This window comes from Manacus vitellinus, unplaced genomic scaffold (assembly GCF_001715985.3).
Source record: "Manacus vitellinus isolate BGI_N305 unplaced genomic scaffold, ASM171598v3 scaffold_16_pilon, whole genome shotgun sequence".
Taxonomy (NCBI): Eukaryota; Metazoa; Chordata; class Aves; order Passeriformes; family Pipridae; genus Manacus; species Manacus vitellinus.
The window spans coordinates 14,730,003-14,757,497 of NW_021939189.1; the positions used below are offsets into that span (position 1 = coordinate 14,730,003).

At 40.2% G+C, this 27,495-nt stretch overlaps 2 protein-coding genes across 5 annotated transcripts in view; one reads left to right on the forward strand and one right to left on the reverse strand.

The window, feature by feature from the left end:
- The window catches only part of MYO1E (myosin IE), a 110,916-nt gene that overhangs the window by 80,016 nt on the left and 3,405 nt on the right, over positions 1-27,495 (reverse strand). The gene's annotated exons all lie outside the window — the stretch shown is intronic.
- FAM81A (family with sequence similarity 81 member A) lies at positions 7,479-23,337 on the forward strand. 2 transcript variants are annotated; one of them, XM_018069833.1, is made up of 10 exons: positions 7,479-7,835; positions 9,125-9,192; positions 9,746-9,823; positions 10,437-10,710; positions 11,495-11,613; positions 17,707-17,836; positions 19,052-19,158; positions 20,278-20,413; positions 20,792-20,987; positions 21,416-23,337. In XM_018069833.1, the coding sequence occupies exons 2-10, from the start codon at positions 9,146-9,148 to the stop codon at positions 21,553-21,555; spliced, it is 1,227 nt and encodes a 408-aa protein (XP_017925322.1). In that variant the 5' UTR covers positions 7,479-7,835; positions 9,125-9,145; the 3' UTR covers positions 21,556-23,337. The 2 variants fall into 2 exon arrangements, with proteins under 2 accessions (XP_017925322.1, XP_017925323.1); XM_018069834.1 differs by lacking the exon at positions 9,746-9,823 and having other exon boundaries at positions 21,416-21,818.

The following is a 27,495-nucleotide window of genomic DNA, read 5'->3' on the forward strand; positions in this document are numbered from 1 at the left end:
TTGTTTGTTTTTATATACAAAATAAAGACTTGCTTCCACACTAATTTAGAGATCAGGCATAAATGGATTCACTTCTGACTTTTTGGAGGAAAGCCCTGCTCCAGCTGCTCCAAGGCAGGTGCTGGTTCTGTAGCCAGATCTGCCAGCACAGATGAAGGACAGTGCCACTCACACAGGTACATGGCTTTGTCCTCACGGATCTGGCTGCAGGATAACTCTGATGGTTTGCAGACATCAAACATGGCTCAAAGCACCCTGATGCACACAGTCTGGAAATGGGACTAAACTTCAACCATTTATCTGGCTTCCTCTCGTGTCCCACAGACTTTGATGGTTTGGATGAAACACAACAGCCCTTTGGGCATGTTTCATCCTTGGGGTTGAAGAATAAACAAAACATTTCCTCAGCTCAGCTGGGTTTAGACTGCATGATTACTGATCATGTGAAGCTTGGGATTTCCATAGTGGATTGCTTGGATGTTAGCTGACATTGGTATGAGAGGTAGGAAATACTTTCATTGAGAAAATAGCTGGGTGGTAAATATGAGCTGCAATAGCTATTAAGCAAAAATATATCTGATAATGCTGAAAGTGCACAGAACTTCACAGGAGATGAGTTTCACACTTTTATTCTCAACAGAAGGTAACAGCAGTTTCATGGAAATAGGACAAAAATAATTTTCCTATTATTTCTTTTGAACATGGAAATGTTACATAAAATTATGAGACTGTGATAAAAAGCAGTGAAAAAAACCCTGCAAGAATCCAGAGAGCATATGGATATTGGGCTGACAAAAGAGAGAATGGATACAGATTTTGTAGGTTTTTCTATTTGCTTTGGATGTGGGTCTTTTTAATGTATAGGTTAATTTTCTTAAGACATGTATATTTGTAAGTATGTGTGTTTACATACATACAAACATCTTTATAAAGAGCTATGAAAAAAGAAGACAAACAAGGCTATGGATGAATAGTTAAACAGTGCATTCCCACTGGCAGGCTAATGGAGAAAGTGTCCTGAGTTCACTGCAGTTGATGTGTGCTACTGGGTCCATGTACTCCAGATGGACTAGAAGATGACTTTCCACAAAATCCCTAGAGCTGAAGGACTCAGTACTCTGCATCTGCATGAACCTTTGCTAAGCACTGTGTGTACCTAGCATAGACTAATTCACAATGAACTCTTTTCATGCTTTTAAACATTCTGCTTATTTTAATGATAAACATCTGAGTCCCAAGCTGACTGTATGAAGTGAATGACACTTATTCAACATCCATGCTTGGAAGCAGGGGAAGGCATTTCCCTTTGAATGTCAGTGGTCTGCACACCTGGGTCCTCCAGCCAAAAATGTACAAGTCATCTGTGAGAAAGGCAGAACCTTTGCAGGTTGAGTCAAGAGGACCCTCTGTACTTTTAAATGATGCACAAAACTTAGAAATGGTGACATTCCTGTCATAACGTTCCTATGGACAGGTTGCCTTTCAAAGGCCTCACTCGAAAAGATTTAAGAAAAATTTCCTGCACTGAGAACTTCCATCAGTTTTTTCAGCTTGTGTATTGTCTGACAGTATGTCTGGTTAGTAACACCTACCGGCTCATGCACAGGGTGCTAAGAGTCAAGACTTATTTTGAGGATATTTTCTAGCTGCAAGCAGGTGCAGCACTTGATCCTCCTGATACTGATCGCTGGTGCTAAGCTTCAGGAAAGTACTTAAGGACAAGCTTCCATTAAGTGCCTGAGGAGGTTTGTTGGCTTAGCATTTGTGACTTCCAGAGGCTCAGCACTCACAGGGTGACTGCAGCCTCTTTGCCTGTTTTGGAGCCCACTCTGCACTGGGCAGTACCACAAGAGAGAAGTTGTTGGCTCCACAGCGCAGCTGGTGACTCACACGTGCCTTCCCACCTACCCACTGCCTGCGTGACACTGTGTGCCAGCACCAAACAGGAACCGGGCTCGTGACAAAGTGTAAAAGCACTAAACTGTCTGAAAAAGCCACAGAATGTAACTTCCCCTTGCCCTCCATTCTAAAATCATAATTGTGCCTTCAGAAAGAAACGACTCTTACAAGAAGTCAGTGAATCTGGAAAAGATTAGAAATTTTAACGAAGTGCTCTGACTGCTTCCTAATTGGTTAAAACTGACAGCAAAGAAAAAAAACATATTAGTGCTTTTCTCTCACTTAGAAACTATAATTAGAATAGGTTTTATAAGCCATATATTTGCCTTCTGTTGACTAGAATAATTTAATTAATAATTTAATTAATGCTTGAAAGCCATTAAAACAAGGCTTTAAGAGCCTTAACAAGACATCATACTTTTAGTTAGAAAACCACACAGTCTGGTACTTAGAAAGATGAAGGATTTGTATCATAGAAAAACAAATTATATTAGATTAAGGAAACTTCAAAAATTCAATGTATTTTTTTTCCTGTATCTGCCTTCCAAAGAATAAACAGATACTTTTTAATCACAACATTTTCTTCTAAAATGCAGATGGTTACACTCTGCCTTCAGTTACACTTGGAATATGCAGAATTCTACTTCCAGGAAATAAATGGATTCAACAATTTCTTCTTGTGAAATGTAGGGAGAAGCAAAATGGCATGTATTAGACAAAGGCAGAATTTTATGACTTAAAATGTGATGAAATCACTTCAGTGATTAGGACAGGTTTCCACATTGAAAAACAGTATAACCGTTGTAGCTTTCTCTCACTCCCTTTCTCTGTGCCCAACACAATTTCTTCTTTCCTCTCTTTGGTTGGCCCCAAATGAGAGAAGCAAACCTGTTCAGAAAACGTGCCCTTAACATGTTCAATGTGTCCATCTAAAATAGCACTGGAGTAAAAATTACAGTAGCAAAGTCAACAGCCCTTTTTCATCCGCTGCTTGGTTTGGATCTTTTTGAGGAAAAGTAGCATGTGACTCTCTCACTCTGGATCTGATTAAGAGATGCCTCAGATGCAAGAGACACTTAGAATTCATGGAGTTGAATTTTTTCTCCAACTGCAAACCAAAACGTATGAATAATGCTGTTATTTGCAAGGCTGGTATAAATCTGGAAGAAGTCCACGAGGACTTGGTAACCGAGGAGTTCTGCCTCCTGTGTTCCTGTGACTGAATTCAGTTAAGCTATGTAGATTCACAACAACAAAATTGCAAGAATTGTTTTTTTTTTTTCCTCAAAGGGAGGTTTTTTTAAAACACTACACAAGCTTTTAAGATCAAAACTTTATGTTATGATGGGCAACCTGATCTAACAACAACATTAGCCTTGCTTTGAGCAGGGAGTTGGTCCATATTCCCTCTGAGGTCCCTTCCAGCCTAAATTACTCTATTTCTGTAATTCTGTGATTATTTGAAATGGGGCTGCATTCATGAGTGAGACAGTTGAAGACTCCAGAATAAATTAATGTTATTCTTCTTGTTGTGCCCTGATGAAAAAAGTGATCATGATATGAATTTGCCTTAAAGAAAATAAATGTACATGTTCACTGTGAATGACACTGAAGATGTAATGATATAAAATACAACAGTTTAGTACTGCTTTCGTTAGAAACATCAAGAGTGTGATATAATACAAAAAATAATGATCTCTGATAACACAACATGAAAAGAGCATCTGTGTGGGTCAAACCAAAGACCATTCACCTCAAATATTGTGTTGGACAGTGGTGTAAGGGATGCCTTGAGAAGAGGGTAAGAACAAACAAAAATTTACATGTCTTGGCCACATGTCTTGGCCCACTCTGTCGCCAGAGAAGGGCTAGAGGGAGAAAGCAGCATGGGGGGACCTTTTAAAGTTATTTTCAAGACTGAAGTAGAGGTACAAATGTTATGTTTTTAAATTAAAATAACTTCAATCAATTTGCTTTTACTAAAAATTTCCTTTCAAGCCCTACTCTGCAGACATACACACTCAAAAAAATACTGAGTATCCGAGCAGTCCTTTAGCAAGAAAAATCACTAGACAGGTACAAAATACCTACACAAGAGCATGAAGTCAGTCTAGTTTGGCCAGGGCAGGGAATACAGCTGTGTACAGCAGCAAGTTCAGCAGAGGCCAGTGAGATGGTCGGGGGCTGGATCCCTGAGGAAAGGCTGGGAATGCAGGGCTTGCTCAGCCTGAGGAAAGGAGACTTTGGGGGACCTAACAAGAGCCCCCAGCATCTGTGAGGAAGTCATCGAGATGGCAAAGTCTGACTCTTCACAGTGGCACGTGGTGGGAAGACAACAACATAGACGCAAACAAGAGGGGTTCCGGACTAGGTATAAAGAAAATGTTCTTCCCCAGCAGCCAAACAAGCAGGGGTGATCACAGGCTGTCCAAAAAAGCTGGGGGGCCTCCATCCTTGAAGGTTTTCAAGAGCAGGTTGGGTAAAACCCCGGGCAACTGTATTTGGCCTCATCAATGACCTCGCCTGGAGCAGGAGGTTGGCCAAGTGCTCTCCTGGGTCCATTGTAAGCTGAATTATCCCACAATCCAATGACTCTCAGTTCATAATTTTGAAAGCACTTACGGCATGTTTTTTTTCTGGCCCGATCTTTTGATGATAAAATAATCATCAAATTTTAAAATAAATAGGTCAATCAGAGTGTGGACTCAGACCCTGTCTTGTTTTCCACAATAGCATGTGCACAGTATAACCCTTTTTTCCTTCACATCTGACTGATTCCCAGTCCTGCAATGGTTTGCCTATACAACAATATGGGATGTGGCATGAATTTTAACTAAAAACAGAGACAATCTGCTATTTCAGAGTGAAGTGGTGCAGTTTGCCTTGGATTTCATTTACCTTTGTTTACCCAAGGTGATTGTAACTAACGAAATCCAAGGAACGACACAAGCAGGAACAAAAGTGAAGGCAGACACACCCTCCGTGGATTTGTTTATCCAGTAATACTTTCTCTCAGCTCGCACGCCTCTGCTGTACAAGCAGACAGCTCTCATTTGCTGTGATATGTGAAGTTTCACTGAAGCTGCACGTTAGGTCTCGTTTGAAAATGTAACCTGGAAATCTCACAAACAAGATTAGTATTTGCCATTGATTTCAACAGTCTTGTATTCCGACACGGTTTGATATGAGCCCTGGAAACCCCCATGCCTTTAGTCATACTCTCGGCTCGAAACTCGGAGTCACCGCTGTTTGCCCCCGCCGAACTTTCCGTCTGGGGGCCGGTGTTTGCGGGCGCGGGAGGGCCGCGAGGCACTGCCCCGCGTCCGTGCCACGTGCGACCGGCCGAGTGGTGTGCGGGCCTTACCTCCTGCTCTCGCCGAGGGTCGGCGCTGCGGGAAATAGTGCGGGGAGGGGGGCGATGCCAAGGCTCTCCGCCGCCCGGGCTCCAGCGCGTTCCCATGGCCGGGGTGCTGGCAACCTCGCTCGCCGCACCCGCTGCGGCGGCGCCAGATCTGATCCTAGCGCTCCTCCAGCGCTCCCCCTGCGCTCCAGTCCGCAGCGGCGGGAAGGCAGACGGACGGGAAGACGGAGGACGACGGACCGGGCCGGCGGCGGCGGCGGTCAGGAGCTTTGCGCTCGGGAGCGGAGCGGCTGGCTCGAGGGGGATGCCGGGGAGCGGCCGGGCAGCCCTGCCCTGCCGAGCCAGCACGGTGAAGTGAGCGAGAGCCGTCCCGGCTCTGTCCTCCGTGTTGCAATAGTCCGTGAGTGGTGTGTTGACGCTGGTGTTCCTGTCGCCTGTGGTTGCACGGCCCCGTGTTCTCCGGCCATCGCTGCGCCATCCCTGACCCCGCGCAGTGGCGCGAGCCGCGGGCAGGGCAGGGCAGGGCAGGGCAGGGCAGGGCTCCCCGCATCTCCGTCTGGAGCCTCGCACGGGCACGGCAGTCGCACCTGTTTCCGAGGGCGTTGGCCTGGCCAAGCGGGGCGCGGTCCGCGGCGCTGCCGGGGGTCCTCTACTCCACCTCGTCCCCGCGTCGAGTTAGCAGGGGTCCCCCGGCGGTGAGGCCGGGTCTCCGACACGGCCTTTTGACCCCTCTTTTTGCTGAGGTGCAACACAAGGACTTTTCCTCTTACTCCAAAGCGTCGCCCCAGAGCACTTCAGAGTAACACTGGGAAGCTGCCGGGGTGGTGTCACACGTTCCCTGCGCAGCAACCAAAGCGGTTGCTATTTTAAGAAGAAAAGAGTGATTAAAGTGTTTGCCTAGGCAGGTATTTCAGTCTCCTTTGATTCCCGTGTGACTTGTGGCAAGTCACATAGCCCACCCCGTGCTTCACTTCCCTAGCAGCAACAGAAGGAAATTATGTTTTCAGGGATAATAATGCTTTCCTACCCCGCAGGCATATTGTGAGAATGAACGTGAAAAACACTCTGAGGTGCAGAGACATTACAGCAAGTATTAGACGTAGGTTATCATGGAAGATGAGGAACTGAACACTACAGATGAGATTATCCATCATAACAGGAGAAATGGAGAATCCACAGAAAATAAACATGCAAGGCAGTCTGAGAAGAGGGGAAGGGAAGCCACAGCACAAATAGCAAGGAGTGAACTGTACATTGCTAAAAGTGTTTTTTCATCGTGTTCCATGGGTGATTTTTACACATCTGATGTCAATGACTTAAAGAAACAATATGGAAGTAATCCATGTTTTTATGGAAAAGCTGCCCTGCGTGTCAGGTGAACTGTTATTTTTGGCAATCAGGCATACAGTTCACAGCTGGGGAAAATCCTTTTATCTTGTCCATGTGACAAGTATATTTGGAATATTCAGTAACCTAAATTAATCAACCCAATATTTACTGGGTTAATATATCATGACTTAAATTGCTATAGCAGTATTAAGTAGGAGATAACATCATTAAAATAAAATTAAGTAACTGTAGAGAGTATTTAAACTGGTGTTTAACTTGGTCCCAGTTTACTGCCATTAGAATTGCAGCCATGTGAAATTACACTTCTCTGAATCCAGGTGTCAGAACATCTTATGTTTTCTTTTATATTTACTAGTCTAAGTTGGTATTACATACACTCATAGAGAAGGAATTTGTCATTAGTTCTGACATCTATTTGTTACAGTTTATTGTAAATATCTCCAAACTGCAGGAAAGTTTTGTACAACCGCTGAACAAGATCTTAAACACATCCTTTCTGGCTATTGGATCAGATCAAGAAATCCAATAACTGCTGATATTTCACTGTGTACTGAGGGAAGTACTTAAGTTAGCAACAACAAATGACTGAGACGTTCATCTGTGTGACTTTTGTTCCATGTGCACAATTTCTTGCAATACTTGCATTTAGCTGCATGTCTAATGGTAATCTGGCAGAAAAAGTTAAAGGTTCAAGCAAACCTATGCTTCCTCTGCTGCAAACATTTTTTGCCAATTGATAATAAATAGATACCAAAGGCCCTAAGATTAAAACACTGTTTGGCTGTCTTTTATAAGTTTATTTCACTAAGAGACTTCTACTGTGCCAACTTTAATATTTGTTCTTTATTCTTCTAGGTAGCATCCAGTGCTTTGCTGTTGTAGCACACACAGCTCTCCTTAAATCAGTGGGATAACCCCTGTGTTCACAGTTAAACTGTGTTCAAATGCTTCACTGCATCAAGATCATTAAAATGTGTTAAGGCCCAGAGGTCTGAGAGTACATGATCTCAGGTGGTGTAGCCTGGGGATACAGCCAGGAGGGACATCTGGAGAGTGGTGGCATTGCTTAAAAACCAACAACTGGGAAAGGACGGTGTGAGGAACAGATTGCAGAACTGGACCTTCAGTGTCTGTGCAGGATTTTGAACGCAAAAGTCATCACAATGATCCCCAGCTCTTATACCCTGCTTTTTACTTATAGCCATGTAAGAACTTAAACAGGGAGGTAGGTATCGTTCTCTCTCTTCCATATGGGGAAACTGAGTCATTAGGCGTGGAAATAACTTGTCTGAAGTTCAGTGGGTCAGAGATTGAGCAAGGAGTTAAACTCCGACCTTCTGAATTCCTGTCTATTGTCATTGCTGCTCAGCAATCCACCTTCTCTTAAAACTATTTTTTTTCCTAATTTGTAGTTTCTGAAGCACCATGCTATAAATAGAACACACACACTGTGACAATGTTTGCTCTCTGCTCTCAGGCACTGCTTTCATACATTTCTAAAGCACAAACATGCTTTGCATTCTGAGATCTCGGAGGGCAGCCTTATTGCTTCTTCACAATCACTGTTTGGCTATTTTATTTCCATAACCCATTTTTCTCTTTCTACTGGTAGAGCATAATGCACAGGATTTCATCAGCAATTGCAAAATTCTTTTCATACATCAGCCTTTAGTTTTCAGGGAGGATTTTAGGTTCCCAGGGAGTTCAGGCTTAGGCCGTTCTCATTCTCTTGATACTTAAAAATGTTGATTTGTTTTATATAGGGTAGAATAGTTGGATTTGATTGAGGCTAACATCTTTGTCATTAATTTAATTTCTGTCAGCAGACAAAGCTTCTGAGCCAGGTACTGGTATCACAGTAAGATATTAAAATATCTTTCTGAAGCTATTGAATAGACCTACTCTGCTGCAATATCTGTCACAGTCTGGCTGGCAGTGTCTAAAAATTAAAGCCATAATCTATATTCTTACCACAGAAGAATTTACTTACAACATAAAGTGTGATCATTTAGATTTCAAGACAAATTAGCAAAAGACTCAATTTTGCTAAACTATGCTGATGTCACACATTTTATTTAGGTTTCTGACTGCCAATGCTTTTACCTGAAAAGCACCTTATCCCTAATAATCTACTGTAATGAAACATTTGTATTTGACTCTCCAGTCAATATTTTCCTAAGTTTTACGATAATCCTGTAGATCTTAATTTATTATTCATTGATTAATTATGTCTGAGACCAGTAGACAGATTGGGGACAAGAAGTTTGTTTACCTTTGTCCTGCCAAACCGGTTCTGTAGGTCAACAGCAGATTTCAGTTTCAAGGCTGTCACCCTTGCCTTTTCAAGAGTATAATTTTCACTATAAAAAGCTTTTTAGCAGTTTTTAGTCTTCATTCTTTTGTGTCTATTTTTAATTTTAAACTTTACTTAAAGGTGCACTTAAAGCAGAAGAATTTAGTCATGTCAGTGCCGATATAAACTACTCAATAATTCAATGTGTACTTTTTCAACAGACATAAATTATTGACCAGAAAATGGCCCACCGAAGCCCAATCTTCCCAACTCTTGCCCCTTCTGAAAGGTACAGTTTGGAATATAAAAATTAAAATCTTCGTATTGCAGAGTATTATGTGTCTCTTGGTTCCCTATATATAGTAAGGCCGTGGCTTGGGACTTTGGCATTAGTATGCAAAGCAAAGTGAAATACTGTAAACATTCAAATCATGGCCCAAATCACAATTCCTTGCTCAGCTTTTACTTAACCATTTCCCAAATAAAGTAAATAGCTTAAACTGTAACTGAGTAGAAGTCCAACAATACTTTACTTTAGCCAGTCTTCTAATAGCATGGAACGAGTGTGAAAACTCAGAGCCAAAAGTGACCTGTATTAAGAGTCCTCATGCATCTCTTACAGTATCATCATGGTGAACCTGAACTGCTGATTTGGCTTATTAATAGGAATGAAAATGAGAATGCACAGTAAATAATACAGTTCTAAGAAAAGATCTCCTCTTTCAAAGTGGGGTTGAACTTGTATCTTCCCCTTATGCTTCTGAAAGTTTTCATTATTCTTTACAGAATGTAGTGACAGGAAAAGATTGCATGCATTAGCAGCCTAATTGTTTTACTTTCAGCACCCATGAGCTCCATTGCATTCCATGGAAGCTATGCAAGTGCACTGCACCCTTGAAAAATATAGACAAATATTCAAGGTACCCAAATGTAAGCTATTTTGGGGGGAAAATTTGTGTTCTAAGACTATGAGAAGTTTGTAATAATTTTGATCTTTCTATACCCACATATGCTCCTGTCCAGTTCATGGGGGAACAAGCTTCTGTGTGTATTACAGGATAGCTGTAGAGACTGAAAAAAGGAATTGACACAGGCTACTGCTTTTTAATCTCAGTCTGTTTGCATTTGATTTACAATACCTACCTTCTACAGTTATGGCTTAGATTGAGCCTGAGAACTGCAGAGACAAATAACATTACTTTTGAAACTCAATAAAGGGGCTTGAATTTGGATTCTTAATCAAATTCTAGTTCTGAATTGTAACTACTTTTATTATGCTAATGTCCTTTTCTTAAGATCCTATGCTTTTGTAAGCTCCCTTAAGGGGAATGACAGGGAGCCTGACCTGCCTTTGTACAAGACACACGCAGTAGCCAACACAGCACCCGCTTATTTGTAGGAGTGGGCCCTCTCTCTGTGAGCATTTTGGGGCTTCTCCCAGTACTCAGATAGCATTGCACTGTCTCCCGTGGAAAGACATTGCAGAGGTTTGTGTGAGAACTCAACAATATCTTGGCTGTTCTTCTGCACTAGACGGGTTCGGAACATCCCGCTGCACAGCCAGGCGCTGACAGCGGTGCCGCTGGCATCCGCCAGCCTGGTGGATCAGCTGGAAGACAGAATCCTGAGCCATGAGAAAACAACGGCGGCCCTTGTGGAGCACGCTTTCCGCATCAAGGAGGACATTGTTCACACTCTGCACAGAATGCAGAACAAAGGGGGGGGAGACCGGCTGGCCCGGCAGCTCCTGGAGGAGCACATCCGAAACATCACGGCCATAGTGAGGCAGCTCAATCGGGACATTGAGGTATGTGGGGAATGTTCCACGGCACTAACGCCATCCCAGCTACTCAGGCCTGCTAATTTCCTAAGAAAGTTTATACCACAGGATAAGCAGAGGTCAGACGAGGTCTGAAGATCCTGTAAGTTTATAAACTGTTTTTACAACTTGAAAAAGTGTTTGCAAATTACATAATTCTTTCAGGGGCTATGAAAATAGCACAGGATATTAGCATATAAACACAGAAGCCTTTGTGGTTCTAATAAGCTTGCTTTCAAAAGCTGCACTGGAAAATCTTGAAAAAATGAATTAATGCGACACTAATACCCAGCTCAAGTTCAGTCCAAAGGCTGTGCTGTGTAAACACTAGGAAATGCCTGAGCTCTGTAATAAACTTTCTTTCCCTTCTGACTCACCGATGACACCAAGTAACCAAACCCAACTGCTCATTTTTATGACCTAATCCTATGCAGATCCATGACTTCACATGTGACCTCTGCTGCAGTGAGCAACAGGGGCGTGGTGGGGAAAATGAAAGGATAAAACCCAATATTTTTTATCCTTTCATTTTTATTGTCAAGTTATTCTTTATGCATATTATGGTATTTATGTGCAGATTGGACAGTAATAACAAGAAATAATAAAATGCCTAAAAGATATCTGGTTTAGTACATTGCAGGACAAAGTTTTAATAAAGTAATAATAAAATGGTATCTGAGGGTACTGAACGACTGAAAAATAGTGAGTGACATTTTAAGTGTACATTAAATGTGACATACTGAGCCTTTATTTGCATATGAATGCTTTGTAGATGCTGCAGGAACAGATCCGTGTCAGAGACAATCTCAGCTACGGAACAAATTCTACTCTGAAGAGTCTGGAAATGCGGCAGCTTTCTGGCTTAGGGGATCTTCGGGGAAGAGTTGCAAGGTAAAAGTCAACATGGAACTGTATTTTGGGGGTAGTTAATGTTGCTTTAGTCTTGAAGTATTAATGTGAATGATAATGGGCTGAATTCCACTTTGGCAAAATTCCCAGGATAATTTTGTTCTATGTTGAATGAATAATAATCCTTTGCATTCCAGTATTACGTATTAAACTTAATAATATCACACTTAATTCCTAAAATTCCTGAAATTAGTTTTAAATAAATTACTTCGAATTCCTCTGGCAAATTTGGATTTGGTTCAGCTTTAAAAAGTACTGTGGTTAGACTCATGTATCTTTGAAACACATTAATTAGCACCATTAGAAAGACAGCACGGAACAATCTGCACTTGTGAAGAACAAAATAGTTGCACATTTTTGCATATGTTTTAGAAATAAAAATCTGCACATTCAGTTGCTGGTTAGCCATATTAAAACCCACAGGCTACGTGACACATAAGGAACAGAAGGCTATACAATAATAGAGGTTTTACAGCCTGCCTGATACTCCAGCTTACAATTGTGCAGCTACACAGGCTTCACTGTGCCATCAACGACACGTTTACAAACCCCAGTACAGCAACACTGGCTTAAGTGTCCCTAAAGTTGAACACAAAAGACAGAGGATATGTACAGCTACAGGGAAAGGACCTAATCTGGCCTAAAGCAGCTTGGCTGATAACTCTGATGGAGCTATACTTGTCCTGAATTTGACCCGTTGTCTATATTGTACAGGTAATTTTTCTTTCTTCTTTGTACATCAGCTGATTTAGTGATAACCTTCAAAAGGCTACAGAAAAAATCAGGGTGGAATTTTCTTGAACTGAAGTTTTCTCATAAATTATTCAGTTGCCTGAAGCTTCCACTGTAGCTTTCATAGCCCATTTTGTAAAGAATACTTCAGAGAGGTTTTAAAAAGAATTAAAAATTTAGTAAGTTATGCACTATGCTTTAGCAAAAATGAATGAACTAGTTTATTTTGTCAAATCAGAAAACTGATTGAAAGAGAAAGACACACACACACACATATGTATCTCACTGAAAAATCCCCTTAAATACATGCCTAGATCTTCCTGCTTCTTTATATAAAAAGTCCACTTTGAGATCATACTACATCCTGACAGGGGTCCACACTTGGAGCAACACCATTATTGACACCTTGGGAAGCAAAATGTAGTGTCTTTGCCTTCAATAAGAGAACTCAAGAGAAGAAACAGGTGCTGGCCTGGACGTCAAAGCAGGGCCCTTGCCTGCCCTGAGTGCTCAGAAGGGGAGTGGGGAGGGACTGGCACGCTCTGTGCCAGAGTTTCCTCCTTTATTTACTGAGGGCACCGCCCTGGTACTGTGCTTGGGTTGCAATTTATCTGATAATTGTATGAGATTAAACCCATCTGCCTTATGTCAGACTGGGCAACAACTGCAGGCTATTTGTAGTCATTACCCTAAGAGAATCAGTTTATTGTCTTTTAACTGTTATCTTTGCTTGTGCCCTCTGTGCTTCTATTCAGCATGCTCTCTACAGACAAAAATTCCCTGAATGAGGAAGAAAAAAATATCTTCCCTTTATCAGAAATCAAGTTAAAGCAGTGTTCTGTGAGGGAAAACTGTTTGCCTTTATTTACAGACATATTCTACTTCGAAAATTAGTGTTGCTGTGAATAATGATTACAGCACCAGCTGGAGAATATGGTCGAGACAGTGGTTTGTTGTGCTGTTGGCACAATACAGAATTTTCCCTGGGATAAACAGTTTCTAATTACTCTAGCCAATGTTCCTTACATAAAATAAACTTTACTCACCTAATGCAATTTTACTTTCACATCTAGCCGTGCTAGCTTTCAGAGGAGTTCAGAGTGAAACATTAGAAACACGATCAAGTTCCTGTGGGTCACCACCTTACTCTGCATCAGCTTTCAGCCCCAGTGAAGGTGTGGCTCAGGCTGCAGTGACAGGCTCACTGAGTCCAGCCCGTGTGCTCTGGGCTGGTGGTGTGCAGACACACACTTGGTGTGGCTCAGTTCATACACACTGCACTACAGTAAATCCCAAAATCTGAGCCCTTTGGTCATGTAATAGTTTTAGTGTCGGTCTTAGGATTCTGGCCAAATTTCAGTTCCAGTAATTACATGCACATTAAACATCCTATTCAACTTCAACACTGGAGAGAGTGGTGTTTATTTCCTAACACCAACTGTTCTGTAACATGTCAATATATCATCAAACAACTGTCTTGTTATTTCTTGAGGGTTGCTGCTTCTAATGATGAGAACAGGGATCCCTACATGCACATGCAGTTCTGAAGCACAGCTCCAAACCACACTCCCCTGGTTTGGAGGAATGAGGTTTGGACACACCTCACTCACATCATAAAATCAACTACTATTGCTACCAGGAAATGACTGAATACACATTGCAGCTCATGTCTGTGGACCATTTCTCACTAAGCACAATTTATGGATGAACTTGTAAAGCATTATCACAGTGTTCACCATGAAGGATTCCCAAGAATCAGCATGATTATTAACTTTAAGAAAAAATATTACCTCTGTTAAATACAGTGACACATTCAGCAGAGAATTAGATAGGTGCCAGTAGATCCATTTCTTCAGCCTCCTGTCCCTGATGTTCTCAATTTTATATAGCATAGATTTAACAATTCTTTTTCTAGTGATACTAAGTCATAAAATTCAGTAGTAGTGCCTTATCATTTATTTAGAGAATTACTTGTGTACTATGAACATTTGTCTGGAAAGTTTAAATGCAGCAGCCTCCTTGTAGAGATATCAATAGCTGCCTCTAGAAGCTTCCTGATGGCTAAAACATCCAGAGAAACAGCAACTCTGCGTGTTCTAACTGGGCCTACTTTGCATATATAGATGATTTTTTTTATATACATTATAGAACTGATTCATTTCAGACAACCTGGACTCATTAGATGTAGGCAGATTTTCCTGCACTGCACAGAAAATGAGTCTGATGCGTCTGGGACACGCTGAATTTGTGAACTCCTTGGGTACAATAAATCTGCTGTGCTCTGGCTCTTGCTGTGTAGGAGGTGAGCAGGGGGGGCTGCTCTGGGCTCCTGGGCCACACCAGCACCATCCAGCAGCTCTGCTGCTCCTTCCTGCTGCCTGCCCTGCACGTGTCAACTTGCCTTTCACTGCTTGTTTTTCGCTGAAACACTGGCATTTCAATTGAAACCCCTCCTGTTAGAACAGAACAGGAACATTAACATCTCTCTGGGTACCAGTACAGCACAGGTATAGAGTACCCAGGTGCAGAGTATTGGCACAGCTCTCAGCCTTATCTAGGCTCTAGTGATACCAACTGGAGCAACTTCTGTCTTTGGATTTCTTAGAGGTTGAAGACAACAAAAATGCTCTTCAGTGTGCCAGAAAAATAACTACTACTTTTGCTTACTACAGCTTGGAAGGCAGTTGTTTGATAATTTAACTGTTTGTAATAAACTTTACTGGTTTCTAGAATTCTACTACATTCTGAAATCGAGGATAATACTTAGCAGTATGAAAACTCTCCATTTAGCCTTCATTTACCAATCTCCCCTAAGTACACAGCTTGCAATCAGAACTTTCAGAAATTGTCCCCCCAAATGAAACAGTAGCAAAATGAACACATTCTAGTGTACCTTTGGTCCAAATTTCAACAGTGCATGTTTGCAACTGCATATGAAAAATTGCCCTGGGCTGTTTTTATGGACAGCTTCAGTATTTCAGAGAATTATTTATTGTGCACTTCTTTGTACAAAACTGTTTTACACTCAGCTCTTATATTTTTAAACCAGGATCCATCCTAGAAATCTTAATCTATTTCTCCTGTCTTTTCTTGTGCTTTTAGGATGACCAAACCTTGAAACTTGTTTCCAACTTCTGTCGTTATACCCATAGCCCACTGGCTACATCTATAGAGATTAAATCAAATACAGTATTCAGAAACATGTATTTCTATTTTTAAGAAGACTTCTATTGTCATTTTAATATGAATCCATAAAGAAGACTCAAAAAAGAACTTCCAGAGGTGTGGGGAATTCAGTGGGGATTATAGTGTGCCATTTTTTTCTCCCCTCTCTATTTTTTTTTTTTAACAGGAAAAAATTGCAAGCTATAATGTTCCCTTGTGTTTAGATTGTTGATTATCTTCCAACCCATCATACGGTAGAAACCTGAATCAAAAGTGTTAGAAAGCCCATGCTTTTCCATATGTTCATCTCATTATTGCCTCCCTTTCTGTTTGAAAGCCAGAGGAAGCAGGGAGTGAAGTTATTTAGCTGTCCTAACTTTTTGACTCAAAATGTGTACTCACATAGCTAATGTCAGAACCTCATTCTTTGATACTGAACACTAATATTTTCTTCCAGGTCAAAACTGATCAGGTGTTTGTGGGTGTGTACAACAAATATAGCGGAAAAAAACAAAATAATCTGATCAATACACACCAGACTGACACTAAATTAACACAGTCAGAATTTTAGTGTTTCAGTTACCATGGAACTACATGAACCCTTTGACCAGGTAACTGAGTTCCATGAAGAAAAGAAATGCTCTGTGATTAAAGCCAGAACATTTATTTGCTTTAAAAAGAATTACAGATGCTCGCTGTTTACATTTGCTTCAGTAGTTTCAAAGCTGTTGCTTTTTATATTTTCAGTCATGTCTCAGAGAAACAAAACTAACCATTTTTGGAGCCCACAGCATTTTGGTGATTAGATGTGAGATGATTTCATTGCTCTGATTCTCTCTGATCATAACAACGGGGAGAGATTTGGTTTTCCTCATCTTTCTAAAAGAAGTGCCTGATTGTGAGACCCAGAAGTAAAAGTTCAGTGCTGTGTAAACCTCAGCTGGTCTTCCTACAGATATTACTCACTGCTCTCACTGTGCTCAACCGCTACACCATAAACTGATTTCCAAAACTTTTATAATGTCTATGTGCTATTTTGCATGACTGATGATTTTCTTATTGAAATCATATCATAATAATAAGCAAATGCTCCATTTGGCATCTTAGTTGGGACTTTCCCTTCATGTTTAATGATAATGGCAGTTACTGTAACCGAGGTGATGAAAATGCATGTTGAAACAAAAGCCTGCAAACTGAAATGTGACTAAAAAGAGCATAAAGTGTGTCATTGGTTTAGGTAATGACTTAACCTGCCTCAGCTTGTTCCATTTTATTGCCTTTTTCTCCCTCAGATTGTAACTGCTGTCTGTTCCCCATCAGTTTTCTAGATCAAATTTGGTAACATTGCTGGTTACATATTTCCCTTAGCAAAAAACTGTCCATGAGTCATACTTCACAGAGGTCTTACTCCTGAAATCACAGTATGTACATTTTTACAGCTCAGTTAATGCCTTTATTGTATTACTGTAGATGAAATCCACCTGGTCAAATTCTTTTTGAAATCTGGTAGAAAATGTACATATTCTAGAGCACATTTAGACTGAAAATGTTACAGCATCAAATGTTCCAATGTGAAGAAAAGAAACAATAATTATTGTGTTCCAGGACTTCATAATCTTTTCTGAGACAAAATTGCCGCTGCTTTCAGTGACAATTTATTTATTTACCTAAATAAAGACTAAGAACTGTAAAATTTGCCCCATGTTGTTTACTACATATATTAATTGTATACTACTGTTTCACAAATAAAAATACAAAGCTACAATCATGAAAAAATGGTCCTTAATCATAAAGGCTTCTCATCATGTAGGCAAAATCATACACACCCAGTCAGATGTATTCTGGAGTGTGACAAAAACACAAGGTAATGAAGTTGTGCACCTTTGCCTTTCTGATGTGATTTCCCTGACTGGTAACACAGCCTGCCCATATCGTGGCACTGTCAACATGACTGAAATGTGTGTGTCAGACTATTGGACCTCAAGCCCATTTGGGAGCAGTTTGCTGAATACTATGAGATATACATGACAATTCTTACAGTCTCATAAGACATTGTTTCCCTAGACAGCCACATGGTTTCCCTAGACCAGAAGTGGCCAGTATAAACTGGAAAATTTAAAAAGCCTGAACCTCCTATTCTATGTAGCTGTTGCTTTTTTCTTTTATCCATTCAAACAGGTGTGATGCTGGGTTAGCCAGGCTGTCTGCAGAGCATAAAATTACATATGAAAGACTTCAGAGCCTAAGTAAAGACCAACACACCTCCAAGCTGATCTTAGAATCTAAAATCAAAGAGGCAGAAATACAGGTATGGTATTTAGACCAAAGCAATCCATGTACAGGTAAGCGTTACAGTCTAATTCCCACAGATTCCAGTACTGTTAATTATTATCCTGGGAGGTCACAGATTTACAAATGGAGAGGTGTAGCTGCTCACAGTCGTTATTACATTGAATATTGGTACCTACCTGCATTAGTATACTGGTCTAACTGAAAAAAGGTCCTTAATTTTTGCCTTCAGCATCCTGTGTAGAAGGGACTAGTGTGTAAAGGCATCTGAAAGGACTCCAGGAACCAACAAAAGTCAGTGATTTCTGGCCTGAATGGCTTCCTGAGGTTGGAATGTGAACATGGCACGGATACTTCACAAAACTACAACAATGCAAGCATCAGTGTCTCTCCCTGTATGTTTTGGCCTTCCCAGGATGATTCTTTATCTGTTTGAACACAATTTTTGAAGGTCTGCAAAACAAAACTGGCTCTGGGTTCTGTGAATCCATTAATCTGTCCGTCAGGTTTCTCTTCCATTGGGTTTGAGAATGGAAGTGAGCACTAGATACAAGCAGAGACTTGTGACATTAAGGAAAAGGATTCTTCATATCTCCATCTCAAGGCCTTCCCATTTTCTTGGTCAACAAAAGTATTTTACATCTTCATTTTGCGGTAGGTAAATGGTTAAAATCCACTTTACCTTTCTCAGAAGGCTCAGTGTAGTACCTTAGCATGTCAGGAGGATGTTGTCATGCATCTTGTAAGCCAGAACTGTTTTGTGAAAGTGGGATGATTGTTTTGGTGAGAAATATTTTCTTCTAGGAATGACCTATCCCCAGTTAAACCCAGCCCTTCTGTCCCTGCAGTAGCCATTATACACAGAGTGATGGAGCACACCCCTCACTGCTGGTGGAGTGCTTTGCTAGTTATTTACTGTGCTTATGTGGCAATGTGGAGATGTATGGATTCTGCAAATCCAGCTGTCTCAAGGGGGGAGCAGGGAGATGCTTTCAAGGCAAAACTATTGCAATTATTTAAGGCAAAAAAAAAATTACAGTTTTCAAAATGTTGATACTTTCATGTTAAGAGATATTGTATTTTTCAAGATAAAGTAAAATATGCCAATTCAATAATTTTAGAAATGTTAGCAGAAGTGATCTCTCTAAGACCTTCCCTGCTGTTATGAAAATGTCCCAGGTGAAACTGTGATGAAATGCTGCTGAAAAATAGTAAATTCTGAATTTTGTTTCAGATTTCTCACCTGCTGAGCAGAGTAGAGCAGTCGATAATGCAGCAAGAAGCAAAGCTCAAGGTTGCCTACAAAGAGAGCAACCAACAGCTACAACTCCTGGACACCAAGTAAGTGCTGCTGCCCTGCACCCTGGGAGGCAGGGCCTCAGTTTTCCAAGTCTGACTGTTGCAATCTTCAGGTCTACAAAAGCATGAACCTCTCTGAATACGTGTTTGCTCCACAGATATTCCAAAAGCACAATGGTCTGTCAAGTGGGACTTGCTTTCACCAGGAATCCTGCCCCTGATGTGTTTAGGCAATTTTGAAAAGTTCATTAAGTCCCTAGTTAAGTATTTGGGCAGAACTCAAATGACACAACTAAGGATTTTTGTAAGAGTGGCCTGATACCTTCCTTGCTCTTCTGCAAGAACTGTGCCAAGTAATGAAAGCTGGAGGTGGCTGTCCAGAGCAGGGCAAAATGTTCAACTCAAGCAGGAAGCAAAGCACAGCATTCACAAAGTGTTACTGCTTTGAATTGGCTTCAAACATGAATATAACTGAAATACCTAGATTATTAATGATAAGCTACTGTGCTACTACCAGACATTATATGGGGACATTATATTCAATTCAGATATTAACTCCTCTCCAGGCAGTTCTGGTATAAGCCATCCCCATCCTTGTTCCTTACTGCTTATTGCCATCCTCCTGCAATCCCACCAGTTACATCAGTAGAACTGTTGGCAAACCAGATGAGAGAATAGACCCAGATTTCAAATACTCAAGGGAGAAAAGAAACAGTTTCATTGGCACATTTGGTTGGTGTGAAGCTGAGGTGGGTACAGGCAATGTAAGTAGGGCCACTTGAACCAGCATTGCCACCAAAATAAATGGTTACCAAATCTTTGTTCTGGTTTAAGACCTCTGGGCACAAAGATTATAATCTGAATGGATGACCATATTCTATTTTCAATACCACAATGAATTTTCATCTGCTAGGCTTCAAAATTTGTGATGAGTTTTGTATAAATAACTGCTATTTTGTTGTGCTCTTTCACCTTTGTTTTCTAAAACAAAGTTACTTTATCCAGTTTAGTAGCCTTACAATTCAAAGACTCACCTTAATATGGTGAGAAGAATGTATCAAATTGCCATTATGTTATTTTATGAACATGTTCATAAAAAAAGTCACTGCTGAATGACCAGGTCTGCCCTTTTGTACCTGCTAATTTCTGTTGTGCTCTTAGATTAAAAAATGCCATTGAGGAACTCAGCAGTCAGATTTTGTCTGCACGTAGCTGGTTGGAACAGGAACATGAAAAGATTGAAAAAGAGCTCGTGCAAAAAGTTGAACAACTCTCACTGACTTTTAAGGAAAACACGGTAAGTTTCTCTAAAATATCCTATAGTACTGCTCAGGAAGTATTCAAAATGCTTATTAATAACTAAGATGATATAATTGAGCTACTATTTGAGTGAGATTTTCAAACTGCCTCTGTATTTGCCTAAGTGTCTTCACCGATGTCAAGTGTAACATTCCCACAACCTGAGAATTTTTAAATAAATCTGATCACTGCTAAACAGATCAGTATTTTAGCCTACAGTAATCAAGTCAGTTAAAATAATTTTATAAAAAAAGTATAATTCCTTACACCTTTGAATTCCAGATAAAAGACAGTCAATATCTATTTAATATTTTTGAAAGACTACTGTTATTTCATATGCAGAGTAAAGAATTAAAATTCTTTTTCTGGGCTCCAGGAAATGAGTGAGAGAGCTTTTGAGATGAAATTCAACCAAATGGCAGAAAAAATTGAGAAAATAGAAGAAATGCAGAAGATAACCATGGAAGCACATGAAGCAAAACAGACTGAAGAAAGGATAAATATTCGCATTGGCAAACTCCAAAATGAGATAAACGAAGATATAAAAGAAATGAAAGCCGAAGTTAATGCTGGTAGGACCATAGTCATCAAGTCCTTTTTCCTGAATTGTGGTAACAGTGATCAACTTATAAGAATATACAAAATGTCCTTGTTTGTATCACAGTAAATACTTTTTAAATACTTTAAATACTTTTGGGGCAGATGTAATGGCTACACCTGTGGCATTAATCAGGATTTTCCCTGTGTGTGACATTCCCAGCAATAAGGGGTATTATTATGTTGCCAGCTTGGCAGTGCCCTCCCCAGAGCACACACAGCCATAGCTCTGCTGTGACCAGGGGCATTTTTGCCACCAACACAGTTACATCCCATTTTCCTTCAGAACTGTTGCTGTTCCTAGTGCAAAGCAGGGTGTTACAGTGGGAAGCACATTCTGACAGTGGCTGTGTGATGCTCTTGCTCTCGGGTATGAACTAATGGAATTCTCACCTGCAATTAGGATTTGCAGCCATCTATGAGAGCATTGGGTCTCTGCGGCAAGTTCTAGAAGCAAAGATGAAGCTGGACAGAGACGAACTACAGAAGCAGATCCACCAAATGAAGCAGGAGGTTCCAAGATGGGGAGAGGCTGGACCATGACTGCAAGATTTTGTCTGAGAGATTCATGTTCACCTGGCTCAGTAGGCAGACTCTAGTCTTGTTCCAGTCTGTGACCCAAATTACCTGCATGTACCAGTGACATGCTGCTGTTGCCCAGGTCTGTGTTGGCTCAAAGCAGTAAATGCAGGCTCTTCCTGGATAACCAACAACCAGCCCTCAGGGCTGAGGTGCTCATTTGCCACTGCACTACTCTAGTTGCTGTCAGGAAATTAAGCACTGTGTAAAACTGGAGTAATATATTGGTGAAGCTGGCACCTAATTTGCTAAAGGCATTCCAGTTTTGCAGGCTTGGGCAGTATATATATATATAAATATATATACTTTTATATATAAGCACCTGCACCCACCCCATTCCACCCCATCCCTCTTTTTTAAAAAAATAAAGACAACTTGATATAATTTGCTTAATCTGAATTTGGCAAGGTTCTCCATCTTGAGGCAAATTACTTAGTTGAAATCAGTGGATATTTTTACAGTGACTTTCTCTACTATTGACTTCCTGGAGAGGTAGAATTGGCACTAAAAAAACCAATGTTCAAAACCTAGATGCCATCAGAAAATGTTTGTTTAGTTTTGCAAATATCCTGTGTGTGAAAACTAAATAGTGTTATATAATGTAGTTGTAGACTAAGATGATTCATCAACAACATAAGAAACTTTAATCACATGGTCTTAAGTATTGTAACCTTTTAGAATTAACAACCAGGTGGAGTTGAGACAAGGTAAAACATGTATATAAAATATTTTTTAAGTGGGCATGTGTTCCTGTGACTTGCTTCATTGTATTGATAAAAACTTAGAAAGGTTTGAAAACAAAAGAGAAGGTGATAATCTAACCTGCCTGGATAATGTAATGCAAAATAAAATGCAGTTTATGTTCTCCTTAGAAATATTCATTGAAGTAAAAGAACTGATTCATCATATTTAAGTAGACTAATAGTTTAGCAGATTCAAATTGCTAATTGCATTCACAGTATTTCCAGATAATAATTTCCATTCACAGAAGGGATTACATAATCAAAGTCAGCACCCATGAGGCATATTAATCTAGATAGGAAAAAATATATATGTTAATTTGACTTCCTCATTAAGAGCATGATATATTGCTCCTCATGTTTGCAAGTCATGCAGGATTAAACACTCGAGAAGAATAAAAGACCTCATCCAGTATCCTATTAATTTATACTATTAACAGTAATTCATATACAAAAATACTACTAATTCACACAATTCACATTAGTGTTAACATAAATAAATAAATAGGATGTCTCTACACTATTGTTAATGGATTTTCCTTTCAGCTAGTATTGCAAAAACTATTCTTAGTTGGAAAATCAGTGGCAAATTTCTCATCACTTCCATGAAAGATGGTTTGGCCCACAGAGTCACCATATTTAAAACAAACAAAGAATAAAAAACCTGCTCCAAAAACTTACACCAATAACTTGAGTAAGACAGTGTAGTGTGTAAAAATCAAAGGAATGCACTCATCTTTACAGGTCTAACACCTCATTTTATATTCACTTCCTATATAGTTGAAAGCAATTCAAAGTCTCAAAGATACATGAAGCTTTTTGCAGCTCTGGCTTCCAGTGCTGACACAAAGCAGCAATGACAGAGGCAGCTTTGTTACCATCCATGTGCTCTGAAATGTATTTACAAGGGCAGCTAAGGGGAAAGGCCAGTTCCCTGAAGAGACACAATGAAATGCCTGCAAATATTTCTTAAGAATTGTCTGAAAAACTGATTCTTACTCCACATATGTATTCTTATCTATTCTTAAATATTTAGCCATGTGCAGTGGAAAAGCTATTACTGATGTTTCATGTAAAAAAAAAAAAAGAAAATAACAAAGAAAGAAACAAAAAGAGACAGAACAAACACCAAATAATTTTTTTTGTTCTGTAGTTGGAAGTCTGTACCTGAGGGAATCTGGTAAGATATGAAGAGCGTATGAGGAATCAGAGAAACAATTTATTCAAGATTTTAATAAAATGTTTCTCTTGTAAAAATCTCGTGTGATTGATCTGTATAAAAAACAACACACGAAGCCCTATCCAATTTCACTTTTTCTGGTTTAAAAATGTTTTTCCCTAAATTTCAGCTAAAGCAAATAACTAAGAGCCCAAATAAAATAATCTTGAGGTCAAACTTAATGTCAAGCCATGTCTTCAAGCTCTGAAGTGCTCCCTGGAGGGAGACACAGGTCAACAATGTCTCATCCGCACAGGCTGTCAGGGAGTGCTCATGTGGGATAAGTGAGTTCTTCGAGGGACAGTGGTAGTCCCTGTGTCTTCATCTTAACCTCATATGGCAGAATTCTCCCCTCAGGAACAGCAAGGCCTCTGGGGAACAGCCAGGGAGCCAGGAGGGCAGTGCACAGACACGGGGGGCTACCAGAGCTTCACTGTGAGCCCTGACCTGCAGCCATCCTGTAAAGCCAAAGAGAAGGAAACAGCTGGGCCTGAAAGTGGAGCTGCCCCTTTATTTTCCCTTCCATGCTGGCCTCCAGTGGGATTGCTGTGTGCCAGTCCTTTGGGGACACCAAGGGCTTTGGCTGGTGGGAGCAATGTGCTTGCTCTGTTCAACACAAGTCCTCCTGCTGTGACTCACTCTGTGGGCACCAAACACGGGGCTGCAGAGCCCACCAAAGGGAAGAGGCAGTGAGAGGGGGCACTGTTTTTCTGGATGGAACCCAAGCAAACAGAATGAGACTTGGGAAAGTAGATGTGCACAAAATACTATTTAAAACACAAAGTTCACTGACACAACCATAAACTCACTAAAGGAAGGACTGAGAGGAGCCTTGGGAAGTCATCTGCTCCCTCTCTCTGCTTTGAAACAGATCTAACTCTACCTAAAATATTTGCCATAGGCACTCCTGTAACTTGCTTACAACAATCTTTGAAGAATAAACCATTGACTAATGCAGTCTATTCCACTGCTTAAAGAACTGTCCTGCCACCCAAAAAACTAAACTGAACGGACTCTTGATAGGACAAGACATAATGAGCTTAATTTCAAGCACAGAGGACACAAAATCTAATTTATGACATTCTTCCCTGCATGTCCATTAATTTTTTTAAGGCAATCCGTGTATAACAGAAGATTCATATGAAGTTTAACAGAGGTATTAGCCCAATATTTCTTAACTTTTTCTTCTTCCTACACCCATAAAAACCCCACCAAACCAACAACACCCAACTCAAAAAAACCACGACCATAAAACCCCCCAAGTGGCCAAAAGCAGACCACTTCCTCTCACGAAGTTTTAAAATCTTTCTTTTGTCAGCTATTTTGCATGCATGAGGCTTAAAGCATTTGCACTGTGCAGACCATAGTATTCAGCCAGCTATGTTGCCTGAAAGGCATAATGAGTGTCAAAGGTTAAACTCATTGAAAAATATTTAACTGGGGTACATGCCTTTTATATCAGCATGAGATAACACAGTAGAACTATAGTACTGTGCAGTGAGGGACTTAACTGGGAATCAGAATTATGACAGTAATTACAGAGCAATTGTGCTATTTAGGTTCATTAAGCAAACCAAAGGAATGATGCAAGTAAGTTAAAAGGAGGATCCTAACTTCAACATGTATTTGTTTATGTAGTACAGTTTTGTATTGTGGATACCTTTATATTGTGGATATCTTTGTCATTACATTCTGATACAGTTCAGTAGACAGTTTCCATGTCAGAGAAAAACAGTATGAAAGCCAATGAACAGCAGTATATTCCTGTGAAGTCAATTTAAACTGAAATGTAATATTTTCTTCTTTTCTCAATTTGTGTTTCCTGTTCCACCTTCTCGAGCATCTGGCCATCTGGGGCACAGAGTGTTCTCTGTATCTTAGAATTAAAGTGCTCATTAGACATGTATTCCAATAATGGAAACGTATAATGAGAGACAAATGACAAACTGATGACCCCCTGATGAACTGATGTGCAGAGGAGGGATCCTCCTGTGATACTCCCCACGGTGTAAGAAATTCGGAGGCAAATTTGAAAGAAAACCAGGAAATTCAGTGCAAGGCCTCTACTGAATTTGCCACAGGGTGTCACTGTTACTCTTGGCGAGTGAAGGACGATGCTAAATGTACCTGTGTGATCCACAGATGCCGCAATACCACCGAGATGGGGCTGGAAGTATTTAACAACGCTATTACAATACTAGTAATGCTAAACAATACTAGTTAAATACTAAAAAGTATTTAACAGTACTCTGACAAAAGCAAAAAAATATGCTAAAGGTATCACTCTGTAAAATCTCAATAAAGGCAGATGATTAATTAAGTAAAATACTCTGAGGGTGATTGTGATGCTCCTTTGGACAATGCACAGGGAATGGTGCTTGGGACCAAAGCTCTCTGCTACCTTTTCTGTCAGCAGAACTTTGGTCAACACAAAGCATGAAAAACTCCCAAAACAGCTCCCAAATCCAGAAAAAAAATTGGGGGCAGTACTTCTAAAGCATTAGATCTTAAATCAAGTAAAGCTCAAAGAGCAACATGCAGCATTTCACACTGGTCATCCCAGGAGCTGCTGCAGACTTGCAGAAGAAGCTCCTTATCCAGCATTTCCTCCCCCTCCAAGGTTGACTTTGGCTGAAGCACCACAGGATAACCTGAACAGTTATCACCAGATGAAGCTCTGGGCCTAACACAAAAAGCTGCTCTCAGTCCATGCAAGGATTATCTCAATAAATAGCCTCAACGTTACAAAATATGTGGCAGAGCCATGACTTCTGCTGGCATAGAGCAGTGAAAAATGCTCTTAGCTCAGCAGAGCATTAAAGATGTATACCTAACCAGGATCAATTTAAGGAGAAAACTGAAGCAGTAATTGTCATAAAACAAAAAGCCCAAACTGAATGAGAGGATGAGTAGGAATTGCTGGTGAGAAAGGAGAAAGGAAAATTGCTTCTTGTAGAGTGACAGGAATTAAAATAAAACACATCATGCACTGCTGCACATACTCCAAACAGTTATTTTCATTAAACCTGACTTCAGCTTCTGCTAAAGCTCATTTTCTAACACCACTGCACTAAACAGGCTCCCCTTCTATGTGATTGAAGTTGAATTAGACTATAAAGGAAGACAAATTTCGCTGACTGTGCTGTCTCACTCTTGTGCTACATTTCCTGATGGTATCAGGACTGTGAGGTAGGGCATCCACTCTGCTAGGGGGGCTTTGTGATCTTGCTATCTCCATTAAGAATAACTTAAAAAGGTGCAATAATTGCATATTAGAATATATATGCCTTCATATTATAACACTGAATTTCCACGCTGTGCCACGCTTTTATTCTTCGCTGGCTTTGAGAATTGTCATTTCAGTACATGCAAGTATCTTATTATATAAATCATGAAACTCAAGAAAGGTATAACGACTCAAAGTAGAGCTTTTAAAATGCAAATAACTGAAAACAACAAAAGTTAAAACATATTTTATGCTACTGCCATGCTTTGAAAAGATAAATGCCAGCCTGTTTACTACTATAAATAATAAACCTTGTTCACTTTACAAAGATCTTATGGGGATTGATCACTTTGTATCTTACACAAGCTTGAACATGTGAAGTGCTGTGACCCAGTTCCACATATGCTTTCCTTTGTGAGATTAATCTCCCTAAAATGAACGTGGCAGCTCACAGCAGACACTGCTTGCTTTCCTCTTTGCATGTATAATGTTTTATATTGCAAAACAAAAGGGACTGCTGGTCTCTGGTATGGCCTCCTGGTATCTTAGAATCATACAATCATTTAGGTTGGGAAAGACCTTTCAGTAATGGCAAAATCTCAACCATTACTTAAAATTTTGGATTTCCAGTTATCATGGACTAATGAAACAAGAAATGAATGGTATAATATTATCAGTGTTTATTTTAGTAATGTACCTCCATTATCCAGAGTGAGGGG

Excerpts from the sequence above, each read along its gene's own strand:
- FAM81A (XM_018069833.1), top strand. The coding sequence starts at position 9,146 with ATGGCCCACCGAAGCCCAATCTTCCCAACTCTTGCCCCTTCTGAAAG. Across the intron at positions 19,159-20,277 it reads CTACAACTCCTGGACACCAA|ATTAAAAAATGCCATTGAGG; the intron begins GTAAGTGCTGCT and ends TTGTGCTCTTAG. Across the intron at positions 20,988-21,415 it reads GAAAGCCGAAGTTAATGCTG|GATTTGCAGCCATCTATGAG; the intron begins GTAGGACCATAG and ends ACCTGCAATTAG.